This window comes from Anas platyrhynchos, chromosome 3 (genome assembly GCF_047663525.1).
Source record: "Anas platyrhynchos isolate ZD024472 breed Pekin duck chromosome 3, IASCAAS_PekinDuck_T2T, whole genome shotgun sequence".
Lineage (NCBI taxonomy): Eukaryota > Metazoa > Chordata > Aves > Anseriformes > Anatidae > Anas > Anas platyrhynchos.
In genome coordinates, this window is record NC_092589.1 from 22489816 (window position 1) to 22511320 (window position 21505).

The 21505-nt window shown below is 35.4% G+C and overlaps 1 protein-coding gene across 2 annotated transcripts in view; it reads right to left on the minus strand.

Moving 5' to 3' along the window:
• Positions 1-21505, minus strand: part of GPATCH2 (G-patch domain containing 2) — a 123182-nt gene that overhangs the window by 8594 nt on the left and 93083 nt on the right. For both annotated transcript variants that reach the window (XM_027453741.3, XM_027453742.3), the window contains exon 9: positions 7089-7171. In XM_027453741.3, coding sequence (XP_027309542.1) covers positions 7089-7171 — 83 coding nt within the window. The remainder of the gene's footprint in view (positions 1-7088; positions 7172-21505) is intronic.

Consider the following 21505-nt stretch of genomic DNA (forward strand, 5'->3'; position numbering starts at 1 on the left):
TAGTGCACTTTCCCCCTCATTTTCTGAAAGCATTTAATATTCCATCTCTTCTTTTTCTTTTCTGATTTCTCACTAGACAGATGAGCTCAGAACAGTAGGGACTGATCTTGATACACAATACATTTTAGAAGGAACATAATCAAAATAACATGTCGCTGTAGTGCATCTTTTTTTTAATGCCAGTTCTCTCTAACAAAATGAGAATCAGACTGCCTAGATGCTTAAAACCATTTTGGATAATTGTATGAAGTCAGCAATGTGACATAGTTGACAGTCGTACTGGTATTTTTAACATCAGTACCTCCAGTGTTTTTCACAAATCAGTATTCTATAGCTGCATAAATAATAAAAAAAAAATCACTTATGAAAATACCATATTATTTAGCTAAGTATTTGAGATTTGAATTTTAGACCAGACTTTTACATATGCTTCACATTGAGGTATTATACATTGTGTCTAAAGAACAATCTTAGAATAATTATAGTCCCACTTATAGCTTGCGCTGTATTCTGCTCTAGCTGGCACAGTGTTAAGAACATCACAGAGGACAGAGTCAGAACCTCAGGTGGTGCTGGAAACCTCCATACCTACCCAGCAGTCACACCACAATGCTGTTAATGTCGGCACTGCTAGAGTTTCATTCCTACTGCCCCACTGCTGGGTGTATTAAAGGAATGGTTGCACAATTGCAGCATGGGTAGATGCATCCTTCCCTGCACTATAGACCCTAAATTTTATATTCATTTCCAACCTTCCCAACGTAAATCCACACACTGATGAAAAGTCAGGCACTGAACTGGTTTAAACTGGTCATCTCTAGCACCACAGGTCACTTGGAGCTGGGCTTCCAGGTGTTCTTCCCCTCTCATGCTCCATCAGACCACGCAGTGGCTAAGGTACCTTTTGCCTTTTCAGTCTTTACTAACGTTGGCTGGAGAGAGACAGAATTAGTAGAATCCCATTTATTCCTTGGTAAGGGTAATCTCTTGAAATTCAAGCCCATCTTTTCACTTGGGTCCAAATTGGGGTCAGCTTCACATCCCAGCTATACTGACAGAAAGACTCACTAGACTTAATTTCAGAAGAAGCATTTCCACCAGGAAGCATTCCTAAGTTCTGCTCAATACACCTAGAATTTACAGCAAAATTGCTCACTTCTAATTAGCATTCCCTGACTTTTCTGAAAGAACTGTAACCCTGCACTGAATCCCACAGGGAAAGAACTTAAACGACAGTAATATTCTCCAAACGGACAGCTCGGTTATCATTAATTTCAGTGGAAAGATTGAGGATTGAATGGATATTATGACTACACCCATTACAGTAGCTCTAACTGATCTTAAACCAAATTGGGATGGAGTGCCAGGATACTGGAGGTAATAGGCACTTCTATTGCCTTTTCTGTGCCTATGTGGTTGGAGTACTATTGAGTGCACATTTTAACTCTCAAACCTTTCCTGGTCTAGAGGAGTCCTTTGGTATCAACTTAAAGCAGGGTGACAGAAGTGTCATGTGCCACTTTTATTGGTTGAGTTCTAGGAATATGAAGTGTTGCTCATTTCATTAACTCTTCCCAGTAATTTGAAGAATTTGTTAAAACAGGATTCTTATGTTAAATGGTCCTGAGAAAAATAATTTCCTCTCATAACCTGCCCTTTATCTACATGCTGAAACAGGTCATCTATACCGTATTACCAACAGTGTTCTGGGGAAAACTGTATTATGGCATCAGCCCATATGGAAAAAGCGATGATTAAAAAACAAACAAACAAACAAAACACCACCAACAAAAAAGCATGTAAAATGGAGGTGGCTTCTCTGTGGGGCACCATTTTTTTATGGTACCTAGTGGAGAAAGAGCAGAACTTACAGAGCACCTAGAGGATGAATATTCCTGCTGATACCTTCAGCTTCATTGAAAGTTATGTCTTATGCATACAATCCCCTAACAAGATGTATCTTTGGAACTTGAAAACAAAAAGTCTGGTTTAGCCTTTTTCTAGCAGAAATTTCTTAAATACAGTCTTTAAGGACACTGGGGATATTCTCTGTTAAGACGGTTTATGATTCTTGAAGGTGAAGTCCAAAAGATCACCTTCTGTGGACAGAAGGCAATTTGAATGCTTTCCACAGCCAGAAAGAAACAGCTATCTTAGGAAAGACTCCCAGAGTCATTTGGATAATTATTTTTGAATCTTTTGCATTTTGGGAGAAGAGAGCATGAAGAAAATAGTTTTCTGCTGATCTGAAAGGTTCTTCAGTATTGGTTGTGCGTAGAGCCTGAAAAATTCTGTCTTCTCTCCTACTTTTCTCTGTATCACAAGAAATTCCTTGGCAAATTCCCAGTATAAACTCGGTTCTTGTTGCATTGTGGATCTTTTCTTCTGAAGTTTGCTACTGAACTCTCCTCGTTACTCTGGTGACCATATGAAAGGGACCCTGCCTGAACCGATGACCTCTGCTCAACATTAAAAGTCTTTTGCTCTGCAGGGGCAGTAGTTTCAAATACTGTATGGCATTCCCCGATCTTTTAATTTTTGAACTGATTTAGTGAAACAATACGATAGCAGAAGAGAAACGTAAAAGGAAGTCCCTAAAATTCCATCTCCTGAAGAAATCAGTTAATAAAAAAAAAAAAGAGTATCAAGGAGCATCCATATGTTGGAAGATCAAGCAGATAGGCTTTGTACCCCAGAAAGGACCTTGGTAGACCAAGGAGAAGAAACAGAGTAAGGTGAAGCGTTCACAACATGTCAGTGCTGTATTGCTCTGTGAAAAGTGATTTCTGTCTATGGAGTTGTACATTTAGATGGAAAAGCAATGAATCAAACTAGAAATAAAGTAGGCATAAAGTAGTTTGGCTAGCATTTTGGAAATTTACTGCCAGTTCAACCAAGTCAGCAGAAGTTTTCCCTTTCTTTGCAACTATCTCAGGAAGTTGACCTTCACTACAAACTTACCCTCAGACACCTCTGTTATCATACTGTAATCACAATCTTTTTCAAATCATCATTTTGGTACTGCAGATATTCAGGCCTGATTTTTAATCACTGACATATTAAGCATCAGCAAAATAGTTTGCTTAGCTGTTCCGTTGGCAATTTTTAAAAAGGAATGAAAACATGTACCCTTTTGATTACCTTGTTAAAGTGAGTCATGATGGCATTATAGGAGTGCTCAGTATTTCTACTGTAATTAAGAATCTGTCATATTTTTCATTAAAACACATTCTTTAAAATGAGACACTTAGCTTGGTCATTTCAGTCTGTACCAGCCTGAAGAGTAGCAACGCAACATGCTATCCAGACAAAGATGTTAACATCTGAAATGTGTTTTTCATAAAAATTATCAGTCTTACTTAAGTTGCCCATAAAATGCATAATAACATACATTTTTAATGGAAAATCTTTGCATTTTAACTACAAAATAGCTTTATATTTTTTAAAATAGATTTTGCAGACTTTCTTCCTGCTCCAAACCATGAAGCACACTAATGTAAATATCAGACAAAAAAGATTGTTTTCAAATAGAAATAAATGTTTATTTGTAATGCATACGAGCAAAACTTTACCTTTTTAATTCTGGATCCAACATTCTACACTGTGTAAATGAAGTTATTAACATCCCACAGATGTCAAGCAGAATTTGCACACCGAAGAAAATTTCCAGCAAGCAAGATTTAGAGGTTTCTGATTTAAAAACAAAAACAAACCAACCAACCAACCAAAAAAAACATTCTAAAAGGTCTTGGGGATTAAACAGGAGTGGGGTGAGAAATAAAGCTTGTACAGAAGATGACAGTCACTAGGAAAGGAACTGGGGTGAATGCATACACAGTATATGAACATGGCATCTGAAATTCTGTAGCATCTACTGGCTTGATATGAGACTTTAACTAGGTAATCTAAGATGTTCACTGAAATTACTGTAAGCATTCCTAATGCATGCATTTCAAGTATAAACAATACTTTACAGAGAACGTCCTTTCTCTTGCATACAAATTATGATTTTTTTTTTTGTTTTGTTATTATTTTCATTGGTATTGGAAGCCAGTTTTGATAGCGTTATTTCCATGATAATTTATTAGCTTGCCTAAGATTTTTTTTTTGTACAAACTTGAGGGCACTGTATTGCTGCAATGAAATATGTCAGGGTGTCATCTGAAATTGCTCTACTGCTCAGGTAGCTGGAGAAGGTATAAAGTCATTGAGAATGACCTGGCCCCAAATCTGACTGCTGAATCACTGAAATAATATTGATTTCATGGAAGAAGCTGTGCAAAAAAGTATATATTCATAATGCATAACACTTGATTCTTAAAAAAAATTGTAGGAAGTAAACAATTTTTCCTAGTATCTTATTTAGTTGATAAACCAATTATCTATCTAAGCTCTGGTAACACACAGATGGGGCTATATCAAGTATTCACAAATCAGAATATTTATTTCAATAAAATAAAAAAGCCAGAATAGGACCCTACCATCTCAGTACTGTCAGCTCCTAACAATCCATACCTAATATTATCTCCCATTTTCTTCATTGCTTTTCAACACAGCTTTTCTTCACCTTTACAAATGACATTTTTCAAACTGTAAAATGCACTGTGCTGCTCAGACTTTCTTGCTTCAATAGTTTCTCATTGCTGTACAAGTAAATCTACATCCTTTGTTACTAATATACACAAACCTATTGGTATGTGACTTTGACTGCAGTCTGAGAACAGGCTATAAATTTAGAAATCAATATCTAACTCTATCAATATTCATTTTACTTTTTCAATACAAAATACAAAGGTGAAAGAGCAGTAAATAAGCTGGAGTACTGAAATAAATTGGGTGTTCTTGTCACAATTAATAAATGTTTAACCAATAACATTGCTTGCTCCAGAAGGCTATAGCTCTGTAAGATGTCTGAAAGTAGCAGGTGCTACCCTTGTGAGACTCAGAAACAGAGAACACATTTCAATACTTCATCAGTATCACCAGTCATTCTTTCTGGTACTATTGAATCTAAACATTTAAATGACTATTTTCAAAACTGTGTAGAGCACTATAGGAATTACTGTACCCAGTGTCATTTTTTTCAAAAACCACGGGGTTTTGAAAATACCTTTTTTTTTTTTTTTTCCTTTAGTGGATTGGCTTATATTAGGTGAAACTTTACTAATACGTAACACATGCAGGTCAAGAAAAAAATTGCAGTTAATCACTCATTTACAGACAGCCTTTCAAGTTTCACTATGATGTTAAATATGGAAGATAATTAACTTCTATTTTCCAACTGGTGTTCAAGTAAGCATATATTTTTTTTCCTCTTTCTTTCAAGAAAACAGTTTATCTACAAATTCTTTTGTATAAAACCTACCTCTTCTGTTCCTATGCCTTTGCTAAAGCCACTGAAAGCAGAATAATTCAATAATAAACATAATCGTTCTTTTTATCCTTATTTCCAGATATATTTCCAATTCTACCCGGTTCCTTAAATAAAGTGGTATAAAATATTGACACGCACAAACAAACAAGGCCCATAACAGTTGAACAACAAAGTTGTAGCAAGATTAGTAGTGAAGAAAACTGTAATTTACAAAATGTTATACATTACCTATGCATATGTAAATGTTTAGTCAAAGTTTACCAAAGTTTATATTTGCTTAAAAATTTACAGTGATGAAATGCAGAAAAAAGCTTGTGTGAGTACACAGTAAAAATCCTCCTTCCTTCTGTAGGGAGCAAAATTGAAAAAGATTACCTTGAACTTGAAAAGAAAATAACCCTACATACTAGTTAAAAGGTACCTCATATGATAACTTTACCCACCATTATTCTCTGTCACCCTCCACATAAAAGAAAGTCTTAGAAATTCACAACCTCTGAAATTGTGAATATATAGATACATAACATTGAATATATTTGTTTTAGTATCAAAATATTGGCTTTGCAAAGTTACACAGAGGAACCAGCTTGTAAAATAAAATACTGAACACTGAAAGCCCAAGGTAAAATGAGTAATAAAATGAATTTCATGATACTTCATACCCTCTTAGTACAAAATGACAACCTTTAGTACTTGAAAGTTGTGAAGTGAAAATCACCTTGTAGAAATAATTATATTATTCTCTCTTCAGCCATTAAGTATTTTTCTTTCTCACTTCACATATGTTCAGAGTCTTAGAACCTGACCCAGACATCCTCTTTTTCCATACTGCTGCCGCTAAGGTGCTTTAATAACATTTTTAATATTATTCTTGGTCTGTTTCTGCCACTGAGGTTTAAAACAATGAAATTTCAGGAGGGGGAATTCAGCTGGAATACAAACATTAGGCTTCTCTAAAGACAGATATCTAGAATATACTTGAAGATGCATTGCGTATGTTGCTATAATAAATTGATATACGACTACCATGTGCAATCCAGATTTACATATTACCAATATAGAAAAAGCCTCACACAGACACACATGCAGTCTAATCCTTCCAGTATGCACAGAAATAATTAATACAAACAAACTGACAAGAGTCCTATACATCACTGCTAGGTATTGAAAAAGTCATTTCACAGCTGTGACATCAGCAAAATACGTGCAATGGTTGTGACTTCGCATCTGTAAAAATCTTTCAGAAATGTGCTTGCAAGTTGCCTCCTATTTAATATACAGCACTAGTTTTAAAGCTTATCTCTACATTTTCAATTGTTTGCCCAATAATTCATATCATGACTTAATGGTACAGGATACTTGTTATATTCATATAAATTCCTCACAGAAAAAAGATACCTTATGTCTTCTAACCTGTAATGCTTAAACATACACAAGCAGTGATTTTTACTGCCTGTGATTCTCAGTATATGAAAAAAGATTCACTCTCTTTAAAGAAGTGCTATGTTACATAGATCTACAAATTGGGAATGTCTGAGGGAGAACTAAGTATATTTATTTCTTTAACTCCATTGTCAAGTAGGGATAGGACAAATCTGAAGTTACATAATAAGTTACTGAATTTACCCAGTGTTTCCCTGGGTCACTGACCTACTGCTTTGTATTTACAGATTTAACACTGTGTTTTGTGTTCTGTCCCACTGAAATTGGTTACCTGTGGGTCCTGGCAGGGGAGCAGCTTTCCTTCTCCGTTTGATGTCTCCCATGCACAATGATCCTAAATGCACACTGGTTTGCCTGCAAGTAATTATAGGAGAAAACTATTAACAAAAGAAGAAAAATGTCACATAAATACACAGCTTGTATAATCTGAACCTATATCAAAACATTCAGCCAAGATGAAGCTGCACAATGAAGCCACCAATCTTGTTTATATCGAAGCATAATTATGTTTGTTGACAAGCGCTCAGTATCTAAATGCAGCATCATAAATTGTTCCTGGAATGAATAATATAAAAGGAATGCTTTTTAATTTTCAAAACTGGCGATCTTTCTAGCTCAACATAAAACAAAAACACTGTTGCTCCTGACAGGAAAATAGCGAAGATTAATTATCTAAAGAGATCACAATATTGTTGGTAGGCTATCAATTGGCTAGTAATGCCTAACTGTCAGAACAACATTTATTACAGGAAAAGTATTATCAATTTCTTTTAAGGTAAGATGAAGAATGAATGAGAAAACGTGAAACAGTAAACTCTTCAAAGGTATATGAAGTCAACTTGTAGCACACCAATTTGCCCTTTCCTAATTCATTGGCTAGTTGTGAGAATGATATAATAGAGCACATTATCCAGTATGCACATTAAACAATTATGAATTTACACTTTAAGACTGGAAAATTGGTGGGGCTGTAGAAGATGACAGACAAGCACTTATTGCACTCCAGCCAGCTAGTCACAGTCAGGTACCACAAAAGAGGGTAAATTTGGAATTTTCAAATATTGAATTTTAGGAGATAATGTTAAAGGAGAATTTTAGTAATGATTTTTCTTACAGGAGTGTGCAATCCCTGTAGAATGGAATATATGTAGTCTGCATTATTATTATTATTATTATTTTTTTTTTTTGTGAAGAACTAAAACGGAACAGGGAAAAATGGAATAATTTATGTCATACTTTTAATGTTTCCATAAATGCTACTCAAAACCATGAACTTTTTACCACAGCAGCATTGAAAGTTGATAAAAGTACAAGCTGAGAACTGCATCTGATTGTCTACTGTAGCACAGTAATACTCTGTCACTCAAGGGATCTTGTTTCAGTGTGGGTATATGACCTATCCTTTACTGCATTTAAAAACATTTTTAAGCTGTTCTGCATCTAAATGAATAGCAAATGTCCATGTATGTTGAGAGACCTCAAATCTGATCAATAATGTAAAGAGGGAAAACAATGTCTTGATAAAAAAAGCAATGTACAATCTTCTACATATGTAAAAAAAAAAAAATACAGTAAACTAGCAAGAATGTACTTCAGTGCTTTTATTTAAATACTAAAATATGCCAGTAAAAAAAGATACACACAGAAGTGCACTCTAGCTTCAGTTATTAAGTCAACTATTTCAGCACAAATTTCTCTTACTCTAAAACAAATTTTTTCTTAGAGTTCTTCCAAGCTGAAACTGCATCTTATTTTAACACCCAGAAACTGAATGCAGTACAACCAGGATACTAGCGTGGTGCTAAATTTCAGTTCTAAATTCAGAATGAAATCAATAATTGTAACTTTTCCATAACTGACTGTACAATAAAGAAAATTAATATTTAAACAAAATATGGAGGAATGAATATTTATATAACACTGATGTTAAACATGTTATATACACTGATGAATAATGCACTTATATGCAGAATAAGTGGTGTGGTAAATGATACATCAAACACTGTGCAACTCTGTGTTCTCTCTTTGGAATGAAAAAGGGGGAAAGTGTCCAGGAATACAAGCAGGATGAAAGATAAAAATTAATAAAGTCAGGCAATTGAACCTGAGGACCCAAGCTACAGGAGTAACAGCTAGCAGCATTTGAGTTATTTTACCCTGAATTGATTATCTGTTACACTACATTGAGATATCTAGATTATTGATCTGTAAGATTATGGTACTTGGGTCTCCCCACTTTTCCTCCAGGCACACCAAATAGAGTTGCAACAAATAACACTAAGTAAGGACTACTTTGTTATTGTTGTCACCCTTCATGTAGAACACAGCAGTTACTTTTTAATTTAAATCAATGAATGTCTGAAAGGCAGCCTTGTTCCTTCAGCGTAAATGAATCATTCGTCTTTGCAAAGCGCAGCAACCCGATCACCAGACAAGGTGAGAGTGGGTATTTCTTTGTTGTCGTCGAAAATACCATGTGCCACAAATAAAGAACAATACGCTACAGCCCCAATTAAGCTTTGTCAAATCCATTTTTATGGCCGCTAACATCAAACCTCAGACTAACTCTCAGTGCTAAAGCCGTGTTGTTTACTTTCACTAGGTCTCACCGTCTGATCTGCACTGTTGGTTCAGATTGCAGCAAAACAAAAAGCCAGGGCTTTTAAGAGGAAGAGACAAGAACTATCACAGCTATTGAGCTGGCAGGTTGGATGAAATGAAACATTATACTTCAGCCACACAGTACGTTTTGAACTGTTAGTAATGGAGGTATTAGAAAGTAGGGAGAACTCTGACCCTCAATCAGGCTAAGTTCAGCATTATGTTCCTTAGCATTAAATCAGAAGAGTGAGGATTACAGAAAGGAATATAGCTATTTGCCTGACATCTCTCTACTTATCCCTAGCTTGCTTCTAGCTATCATTTATAAATAGTACTCTGGAGGGAAGCTAGGCATTTTATTAGGGAAAAAATAAAACTTGTTAAGACCACCTTGCCTGAAAACTTGGCTTTTGACGTGCTGGTGACAGGGACTGGAGCAAGCAGTGTCAAATGGAATAATTTTTAAGGAACGACAACAGGAACTTGTCGCCTCATTGTATGCATTTACAAATAGAGGCTTTCCAGAGTATTAGGCCTAGTTAAAGCTGCCCTCTGGATAAAAAGTGTTCCTAAGCAGCCTCAGACGAGCTTGGGAGACAAACAGATGTGACTATGGTCCCTGGCGTTTGGCAAGAACACTCACTGTCAATAAGAAAAATATGAGCATGGACAGGGCATCAGCTGCACCATGGTGGAGCAGGCCTGCAAGTGTCACAGCCGCGGCAAACTTGTGGCAGGGGGGAATCAGAGGGCTGCAAAAGCCAGGCTGGTGTGAACTTATGCTAGCATGCCAGGAATTGTTGTTGTTGTGTCATGCCTCAAAATATTAAACAAAAACACTGGAAAAAACTACTGTCAATTTTTATTTATATATTTTAATCTACTGTGCTGTATTTAGATTCTCCATTCTATGTGGTAAATAAGAGCCTCAAAACTGAGACAGACTGGGGAAGGCACTAACTGTAAAACAAACAAACAAAAAACTTTTTGTTAATAATGAACATAATGAAAAGTAGTTTTGATACTGCAAATATGTTTCTCCTCTGTACAGAAGCAATGTCATGCAAAGCAATTCACACACATCTATACATTCCTGTGACAAACACTCACTCTGTCAAATTTTGTTTTCTTCTTCTTAAAGAGTTGCAGCCTCCCTGCAATTTTTTTTTTTCAAGGTACTTTCCCTTGCTATGGTAACAAGCCAACAATTGTCTCTTCAAACTCCCCAAATAATTCTATCCATGCCCATGAAACACAAACTTCACTTTTTCCATAACTGTCAAAGCTCAACAAGCAAGTATTTTTGATGAGTGCCTTTTTTTTTCTGCTGTTACATACGTTCACCTCTCCAAGACGTTTCTAGTAGGTTATTTCAGATTTTTATCTAACCTGACCTTTGCAGTCAATGGACCGTTTGGTTGCATCCCCTAAATGAACTGCTGTGGGATGGAACCTACAGCTGCACTGTTCACATGGTGATCCGCCTTGTGAGCAACTGAACTCAGACAGTGGTTCCTGACTATCTCATTAGTAATTATAATCTTTGCTGCTGTTGGAGGTAGAAATTCTCTAGCCTAGTGTCTGAGAAGGTTAATGCAAAGACCTGGATCTGTTATCACTGACATTCCAAGTGTAAAGAAAGAAACAAACAAACAAAAACAAAACAAAACAAAGAACAACACACAACATAAAACAAGCAACAACAAAACAACAACAAAACCAACCCCAACCCCTCTCCCCCAAATTAAAAGAAATCCTAATAAAATCCAATAATTTATCCATAGTCTATTCAGAAAGAAGTGAAGATAGTGTTAAATAGCAGGTAGCTTCATATGAACTAGTACAAATCCCTTGTCATGGCTGTCATCCCATTTTGGGAACTCCGTGTACTAGGGCATTAAAAACAAAATATTTGCATGTTTATTTTATATGCTTCATTGTAAGATGTCTGTTGCTCACTTTACTCTTTCTGCTTTTAGCAGCTGTCACTTTCCTTGCAAGCTGCAATGCTTTGATATCAGAGCAGTTGCTTTCGTTAATGCACTGTAATTGTGTTCAGCAGTTACAACGTCATTGAACGCAAGCTTCATTTTGTCCCCCAGTATATTTACTGTCAAACCATTTATCAGACTACACTATGACATTGCTAAGATAACTTCTAAGTAATGGAGACAATGGTTTTATGCTCTGTGTCAAAAATGCATAAAAGTACTGATTGCTAACAAAGCCAGATGTGGAATATTGTGTATTTTTTGTTTAACAACGTTTATTAAATTTCTGTCCTCTGATTTGGAAAATCCTATGCTGTATACTATTATGATGTAGTAATGTTTTCAAGCTTGATTTCTATATTGTAATTAGATGAATCTGCAAGGATCAATACTTCTCTATCCATTATATTCCAATGAGCATCTCTCTCACCTGAGGAACAAATTCACTATAAACAGTGCCACACCATTCTGCCACAGTATCAATGCATTCCTGCAGATGGCTGTAGAACTCTTCAATTTTATCATCACAATGCTTTAGGTAATGTAAAGGCTTGACAAAAGTTTAAGTGAACTTCTTTAACAAGAGATTACAATAAGACAAGAGTTGACCTATTTGCATTTTAGAAGGGACTTGAGAGAATTATTTCGAAGTGGAGATGTAACTGTCACTGTATTTTCATAGTCTTAAAATACAGATAAGTAATAGATATGAATATGGGTATCACTGAACAGAGAATACGGTGAGGACCATGACTCACTTTAAGTTTGAAATGGCTCTTATAAACAAAAATTAAGTAGGGAATATGTGACGTAATGTTCATGTCAGCAGCTAAAAATTAAAAATAACAACAACAAAACAAAACAGCAACAACAAAAAAACAGAATTCACAATTGCAAAAGACAAGAAAACCAATAAAATGATTATAAAATGAAGTGTGCTGCACAACTCAACTTTACAAAATTAAAGCATAATCTGAATGAATCTCCAAATACTCAAGTACCTTCAGCATGAAAGTAACACTGAAAAGGATCTCAAATTCTTACACAGAATGGACCTGTAGCACAGACTCTCATTTATTACATAGTTTAAAATGAAGACACTGCTGTATGTAGTGGCCAGTGGAAGCACATGTATTGGCACTGCTTAAACAGAACTCGGATGCATTTTTAACTATTACTAATTTTTAACTCTTTAACTCTAGACCATCCAAGTCCATAGAACAGTTTATCATCAGTTTAGAGGTAAATACAATTTAAAAACTATGTATGTTTTACTAAATGTCCAATGACACTACTAGCTAATTAGATACATTGAGCAAAAACTTCTACACATCCTTTTGACTAAATCTCCAGAAGTATGGACCAAAAGCTACCACTCCCTGCACCGTCAAATATACATACTAGGCAACTGGTGCTGTGAATCTGTGAAGATGATGCTGTATTACCCTACAATTAACCAATAATTCTAAGCTTTGCCACTGGCATGTACCTCAGTATAACCACAGAAATAACACATGACAATTTCATAATACAACACTGAAATAAGCAAGGCACATTTGCTTTTGGGGAAAATAATATGAAAAACAATGGTTAGGGAATTTTATAAGGGAAGATTTACTCATAAATCTTGAATCTCCTCTTTTCCTTGTAGTACACAGCTTAGTGAAAATGTGAGCACAGCCCCTGGTCTCCATGTGAATCCTCAGAGAACAGTAACCCTGTGGTAACATGTGCCTCATGAGCAATTACATGGCTGGAACGTTCCTTGTCCGTACTGAAAATGGTACCTACATCCTACAGTGCATGTGCAGTTCAAGTAGATATGCAGGACACTTCTGTGAGGTCATTTCCGTGGATTAAATGACAACAAATAAGAATGAACAATATAACGATATAATGTTCATTCAACAATGAAGCTTAGGACTCCAGATCTTAGTGTAATGATACACAGCAGTCTTGGGAAACAGTCCAGTAACATTTTGTTAAAAGTATTTGAGATGTCACTCAGTATAAATTTATCTGACTTACCTATTTTGTTGTTCGTCATAGAAACATCACGTGCATGTGTGCCTGGTGGCATTCTGGGCACAATGTATTAAGCGCCAGAATGGTCCGCACTACACTATAGTGTAGTCTACACTAAAGCTACTATGGTAGCTGCATTCTTGGTAAACCTTCAGAACATTCTTCAATTAACCTATCTTCTAGAAAAAATACATTTAGTAATGGGATGGCTGAGATCATATGCTCCAAGTATACCCGAGGTCTATCCTCTACCTCCATTATACTCTTCTGGTGCATTAGAAGGATTTTGTGGCTCTTATGGAACTTGCAAAATCTGCATTAATTATAATCTGCACCAGGAAACAGGTTTCTGCAAATCAGAAACTTAAATATCTCCCGTTTGCTTGATTTTATTTTTAACATGTGACATCGTTCACAATGTATACACATTCCCTTACACTAACTTTCTGGAGGTTATAGAAAGAACACCCCTCCCCCTCTACTTCTCTCTTGGCTAGGAGTAGTAGACCAATACTGCTGCAAATTAGTCTTGTCTGCAAAATATGTTAAAAGTTTTTACAGAAACTTTATTCAGTGCTAAAGAATTGGCAAAATAACAATGAAATAAATGTCATTTGCAGCATAAACATTAATTTTTAATGGTTATGAAGATGAATATGGATTTCTTCTTGGTATCACTTTCTCAGACACCATTCACGTGAAATCAGTGCCACACTTGATTCCTCTACTTCCTTTACAAACACTGAACATTTCTTCAAACTTGTCTAAAGAATGATATCATCTATAGAACAGATTGCAGCATCTGCCTCCACAAGTGTGAAAAATATTACATTAACCACAAGAGCTATGCACTGTATTTTCCTTTCATTAAATTTTAAACAGATGTGATAAAACAATGCAACTCTGTCAAACTCCTTTCATACTAAGCCAATCTGTTCACAATGTAACTTTAAATGTAAGGGTGACATACCTGTTTTATGGAAAGTCCTAGTGCAACCTTATTATGAATGAACAAAATAATCTTATGAGGACAGAAGGAAATTTTATCTCATCACCAAATACTGTATCCTAATAGCTTCCTTTGTGCTATCTTTTTCAGCATTTCTAAATGTCATTTAAGTAGTCATATAAGTAGTTCAAAATTTATCTAACTCTGCAAGTCTATACAGACATAGCAAACACAATGGAAAATATAGATTTATACCACTATAGATGTTGTGACACCTAATCTCAAGTCACTTGTACTTTGTGAATTAAGAGTCTGTAAAATTTTGTTCTCTATTAGAGGCCTACTGCCCTCAGAAAGGATAATGCATTGTTTTTTCTTGTTTCTAATTAGTAATTTAAGCATATGTTCAGCATTTAACTCTAAATGTTTGCCTTTTCCCCAAGCTCTAAGACAGCTGTCCAAGATGTGAATGCCAGAAAACATTTAAATATCAACATCTGTTGAATTATGTTAATTTAGTGTAATATAATTGGGCATGAGTTGGAATTGATCAAAAGTATATGAATTACACAAAGGCAAATCCAAACCAATATCTTGGTGTATGAACAAGTCACCAAGGAACACAGAGGGAATAAAATCAAAAAATCCACTTCTGTTAAAAATTAAATAGCTAAAACTACAGCTTTCTTCAACAAATCACATGATTTCACATTTTCAAGAGAGGAAATTAATATTTATATCAGAATATTTCAAAATATTTATGACAGGACGTTCCAGTATTATTTTGAATTGAAGAACCCCTGATAAAAATTAGTAATGCTGATATTTGTGTAATTAGGAAATGTAGTTAGGAAACAGCTTGTGGTAATATACCATTCTGTTACAGGGCAATATCGTTCTACAAATTCTAAAGCAAACTTTTTTTTTTCTCTCTTCATCTTGTGACAACATCGTTAATATCCAAAAGATATGGGTCCTGATCTATCTCTGAAATGACTTGGAAAACATCTTTTTTGGCTTAAGCAATAACCATGGCTTTGAACAGATACTTTCACAGTAGGACTGGATAGTTTACTCAGCTACACTGTTTATTCCAGGTATTTCTGAATACATATTTGTTTACTAAGTATGACTAAATATAGTCAGTACAGGACAAATGTATGTTGTTGAAAAGACTTGCAAAACTTGTCTTACCTACAGTTCTGGATTATATTCATATAATGTTAAAACATTGCAAACATTAGTACCACATTCAAAATTCTCTTTTAAAGCAGGTACAGAACATGAATTAACAGCATAAAAATCCATCACAAATATCTAATATAGTAACTTAAAAATGGAACAAGGGAAATATAAGTTTGAAAGCACTCAACTTTTATGCCAATTTCCTCCTTTGCCTCTGTGTGGAGAAGGTGAGAAAGTATGGACAACTGGATTGTATTTGGTCCACTGTGAGAGACCAGTAATTCAATTCATGCAAGTAAACAGCCAGCACAATGTAATGATGTTCAGCTGGCCATTCAGACCTAGATCTAGACCGGTGATCCAGAAGCTTTTTGTCATATTACAAACAATGCAGTCGGCTGTTAACCTACTACCTTTCAACTGGTTCCAAGAAAACAATCCTGAAGCTGGACCACAGCTTCACTCTCCTCAGTTCTTCTACTTCCATATTTTTAATACTAAGCTTGACAAACAACTCTTTAAACAATCTGATTGTCTGGCCAAGATAGCAGCTATAAATCTGACAATAATATTGTAAACAAATATATAATTGTGTGCATGGAGAGAGGAAGGGAAAAAACAAAACAAAAAAAACCTGACACTGAACATTAAGCAAATTATGCTTCCTAACACTCTGCACCCACTCATCTTAGTAGCTGTCATGAAACCCCATTGAGTATAAGGGGCCTGCATATGTAGGAGCAAATGCAAAATCAGACTTTCTAATGACAAAGAAGAGGAGGTAGGAGAAAGTTAGAAACACTGACTTATCTCTTCCTGCTCTGTATTTTAACATTTCTGAAAAAAAAAAAAAAAGTAACAGCAGTCTTAGCAACACAAAATCCAAAAATCAGCATGCTGAATACCATCTATTTCTTCCTTCTGGAAGCTACAACAGTTACTGAACAACAATTTTCAAATAGGCTGAAATGTATTATTACAATAAATGATCAGTTTAAAAATATATAAAAAAAAAAAACAACAAAACAAAACATGGAAATTCTATATAATATGAAACAAGCTAATTATATTTTCTTCACCACTCTTTCTCTCCTTAGTTAAAACCCCAGTTTGAACAGAAGTCAGTGTGCCTGCACCTGTTGCTCAGAATTTGAGTCAGTGTGCACCAGTGGCTGCTGCTTTATATCTATGAGTTCCAGGGATGCCTACAAGATCAACAGAAACTCGATGTGAAACTTACACAGTTTAATTTACAGTAATAACAGAAAGATGCAATCCCACCCTTCCTTAGCACATGGCTATCTATCTTTACATTAGTGGTATACAGCTTTCATGTACCTGTATGGGGAATCAGAGAGGATCCAAATTTTTGGATCATCCTAGTAGAAATCATTTCCCCAGCATGAGTCTTTCTATGACTGCATGTATGTTCATGTTGGGACAAATGAGTGCTGGAAAAACAGAACATGAAATGGCCTCTTTTGATTGCAATGTTGCTTAACAACAGACTAAACAGTTTGCAGAACTACAGCACAAGTTACTGTGCATTGCTCCTGCACTAAGCTTTAATAGCAGGAAGGGCCTTAGCTCCTCTCAAGCCCAAATGAACTTTATCCTTATGCCATTAGCATTTTAACAGGTGAACTGAAACAAAGATTGAGTTGTGGAGTACAAACTGAAGCAAGCTGCACCAAAAAAAACCAAAAAACAACAAAACACAGGTGTGAGAAACAAGCATATCTTGCTGAAATTCAGGTATTTGACAGATAGAAATTTGCTGTCAATTCATCCAGGGCAAAATTCAATCCAGATTGTACAGAAGGAAGATCTGGAGGTACAGCATTTCTGGAGGTTCACTCTCTCTATTTTTATTTTTTAATCGTGACTAATTGACTTACTGTTAGTTCATACATTCATGTATACCTCCCATTCAATTTTAAATAATATATATATATATAACTTAGGAGCCTATTTATGTACAATATTATAAATTATATTAGCTTTTAGTGTAGTAACTATGAAATTCTGCTTCTGGTTTTGTAGTTAAAACTTAGTTTTGAATTACAGATGCAATGAAACCACTCAGAGCATATCAGAATGTATTTTCCAAAATAGAGTATGGTCTCTTCAAATCTTCTGCTACTTCTGGAAATGTACTCATAGGGGCTGAGTTAAAATGGTATGGTACTTTTAAGACAATTAGTGATTAATGTCGATTTTATTAATTGATATTTTAAATATACCCATGAACCAATAAAGAAATATTTCCATACAACTAAATCTCTCCAAAGCACCACATACTGACTACATTTTGAAATAGCAAACTGCTCTCTCCCCTGTCCACAAAGGAAGTCTTTTCACAATCTTAAAAATAAGGCCATAGTGCAGAAAACTCAAAGAGAAATTGCCCTCTTCCAAAATGGCACTGTCTCTTCTCAAAGAGGAGACTGATAGAATAACATTGTCCCTGAGGGTGACAGCAGGGGAAGAAAGCAACGTGTCCTCAAACATTCACATAATTTAATCTGGAACTGCAAATACTATTAAACACGAATCATAACTGTAGAGTTACTGCTTCACGGCACTCCAAAGAGGAGATAAAACTGCTTAGTAGTTAATTTCTAATGATGTAAACACATTTGGATTTTAATGTTGTATCTGGATCTCCTGCATTATTAGCTTTAGGGTTACAAGATATTAACTCACTACCTTTAATAGTTGTACATTCAAATTAAAAGGCATGTTTAAATATTACCTTTTAAAGTATTTTTGTTGGGAATATGTTCATGTGATAGCAAAAGTGAATCACCTAATAAAACAGCTATGCATTCCTTAGTTTTATTATAGTGTAACTACGTGCACTTCTTCACGTTTAATTTAAAATCATAATAAAAAAAAAGGCTGAATTTACCTCCTCTGGTATTGTAATTTCATTCCACAAAAGCCACATTAAACAATTACAGTTCTTGTAATTAACCAGTAGTCTAATGTACAGTTTTCTTATTCCAATCTATTAACAGCTGCTCAAAAAATGTAGTAATTAATGGTTTCATTTATTTTTGGCAAACCTGCAACACGACAAATAGTTTTGTATCTGCTGCAAATTAGGACTCTTTCCCAAACAACAGATGACACGGTGGGAAAGAGGGAGCAGACAGAATCCTTGCACATCTTTGTCTCTTTAGAAGATCAAATAAAGAGCAGCTGTAATACTACTTGTCACATCTGTTTAAAAACATACCATATCTGCATCATCAGATGAAAATGAACAAGTGCTATACAAATGTACAAATAAGGGTTTCCCTTCCAAACTGGGGAAGGCTGAAATTCATATTTTTAACCAGAGCAATAATGCGCTTTTGAAAAACTCTCATCAGCTCTCTTGTCATTTTTCTTCTTAGGTACTTTCTTTAAGAGAATACCGTTAGTCATAAAAAGTAAAAATCACAAACATATGTTCTTGAGAGACATCATCTTTTACAAGACACATAATTAAACTGGATTGAGAACGACTAAGAAAAGGAGTGAAGCAGTTGCAGAAAACCTGGGGAAGTCATAATTAACATTCTGTTTAATTGACACTTACCACTATTTAGTAGCATCAGACATTTCCTTTACATAACACTTCTTGAACTACTTCAGTCTTCTTTCCAGAAGGTCTCACACTACAAAGACCTATATTTCAGCCTGGGCTATCTACTATGGCAAGAGCAGGCTTCAAGGAATTCTTGCCATCTCAAAACAGAACCACAACAGGTTACCATTGGAAGAATGGCTTACCATCCTCCATGCACATTATAGTAATTGCTCAGTAGGTGCCTCTATTGATTTTTAAATAAATATTAAGGTTCCATCTCATGCTATGGTCTACTTTTCAGCCACAAGAAGTAGTTCATCCTAAGTTGCCGCTACATTGATAAAATTGTTAGCACAGCATCAACTACCTAGTTTAAACTTAACTAGTATAATTCTACACCACCACGAAATCACTTTTGTGAGTATGACTTAGCCTATTTTCAAGCCAGGACTGAGCTACATAAGAATTACAAATAGCTTTTTGCCTTTTAAAGATCACTGAGGGAATATTTGAGTGTGGAAAGCCAACATGGAATTATCAATGTATGACCAAAAAACTGGCAAACAGCAAAAGTTTGGGTAGTATTTTCTTCTCATTCTTTCTCCACACATGTGTGCGTCATAAACTCTACTTACTGTACAATAAAAAAAAAAAAAGGTAGATAAATAATTAGTGATACTTAACAGGAACACACTGCAAAAAGAAATATGGAACAAGACTGTAAAGGAAATAATTGTACAATTGTATTGGTTTAACTTACTCAGTAGTCTGCTGTTTTCCCAATCTGAAATGTTTCTCGATTATAGCAAAAAATAACTAGTTGACTGCATTGACTGTATAACCAAAGGCAAAGTAGTAAGTTGCTTAAGTACTCTGGTTAGTCTGTCAAGTGAGAATAAAACTACTTCCTACCTTTATAGGGATATTGTGAAGACAAATACATAAAAAATTAAGAGGCACACAGACCTCTGTGTGACAGAGGTCCTCTAAGTACTTAGCAGGATAATCACATGCTCAATATAACGATGCTATAGCAGCTTAGCAAAATAGGGTTCAACTCTGTCTCCACAGCTGACCAAATGCATGTTCTTAGCCCTGGGGAATCTTCCTTTAGGTAGAACCCATTATTATAAAATTTTACAAAGGTGACTTAAGAAAATATGTTTCTCCTCATGATGGGAGCATGCAAACAATGAGCACACGATCAGCTATGGCAGTTCAGCTGCCAAGCAACAACTTGTTAACTCACCATAACTCAATCATGTTCAATTGTTTGCCCACAGCCTCGGGCTACAGACAGACATTTGGTCTGCTAACAACTGCGCCAGATGAAGACATTACTATCCCAAGCTATTTGTTATCACACATCTGCTGGAGATTATCATCTCCACAGCTCTGCCGGAGGAAGAAATCATGTGAGCATTCCCTAATATGGTTTGTACAAAACCAGCCAATTTAATTTAAATAGGTGAGTTGAGCTTACCAGGCTGGTTTTGCCCAAAGCACATTAAAAAATGCAGACAAAAAAACTTCTTTACTGGCAAAAGAGTAAAGGATGAAAACAAGCAATATTAAGAGAATTAGCACCTTCAAGCAGTGCAGCAGGCTATAGGAGGGGACTGCTCCTGTCCTAATGCAAAGAGAGAATTTGAACACAGAACTTTTTCAAGTTTTTGTAGAAGGAAAAAAAACCTTTAAACCAGTAATATGTAGCACTGTGTATACAATTTAATTCATCAATGGCAAAGGCACTTGTAGATTAAAACTCATCTGCAAAGGTATCATAAATAGATATGTATTTTATAATGTGTCAAATACAGAAGATCACATGTTGAATTGTATCAGCATCATATAATCTAACCAGGTACTAAGTTTTGGGTGCAGGACTGTCCCTCCTTAACATTTTGTTCATCAGTAACCTTAGCAGCAGTTCTCAACAATCAAATTATCCTTCCAGTAATAAATCTTGGTATTAATTTTGTGAGGAATGTTTTAACAATTCCAATTCGTGTCCATAAATTCATGTGCATAAAGAATAATTCTGTTTGAATCCTGTCTGCCTCTGGGCCCTGCACTGGCAGTTTAATTCTTGAACCACAGATGCAGTGTGCCCCAGTCTCCCCCTCATTCCAGTCAATTTATCACGTCTTCAGAAAACACTCCTTAAATTTATGAACCTGTTTGCTTTTGTTATTCCTGACTTCTAGTTCTAACAGTTACAGCCTTTTTTCCTGTCTTCTTCGAGATTAACTTAACACTGCTATAGATGTGTCTGTGAATGGCTGGGGAAGAATGTTTTAATTACTAGTGAAGCGTCAAATAAGAAAGCTGTTTGTGTTTGATGTCTGGGAGTTTCAGAA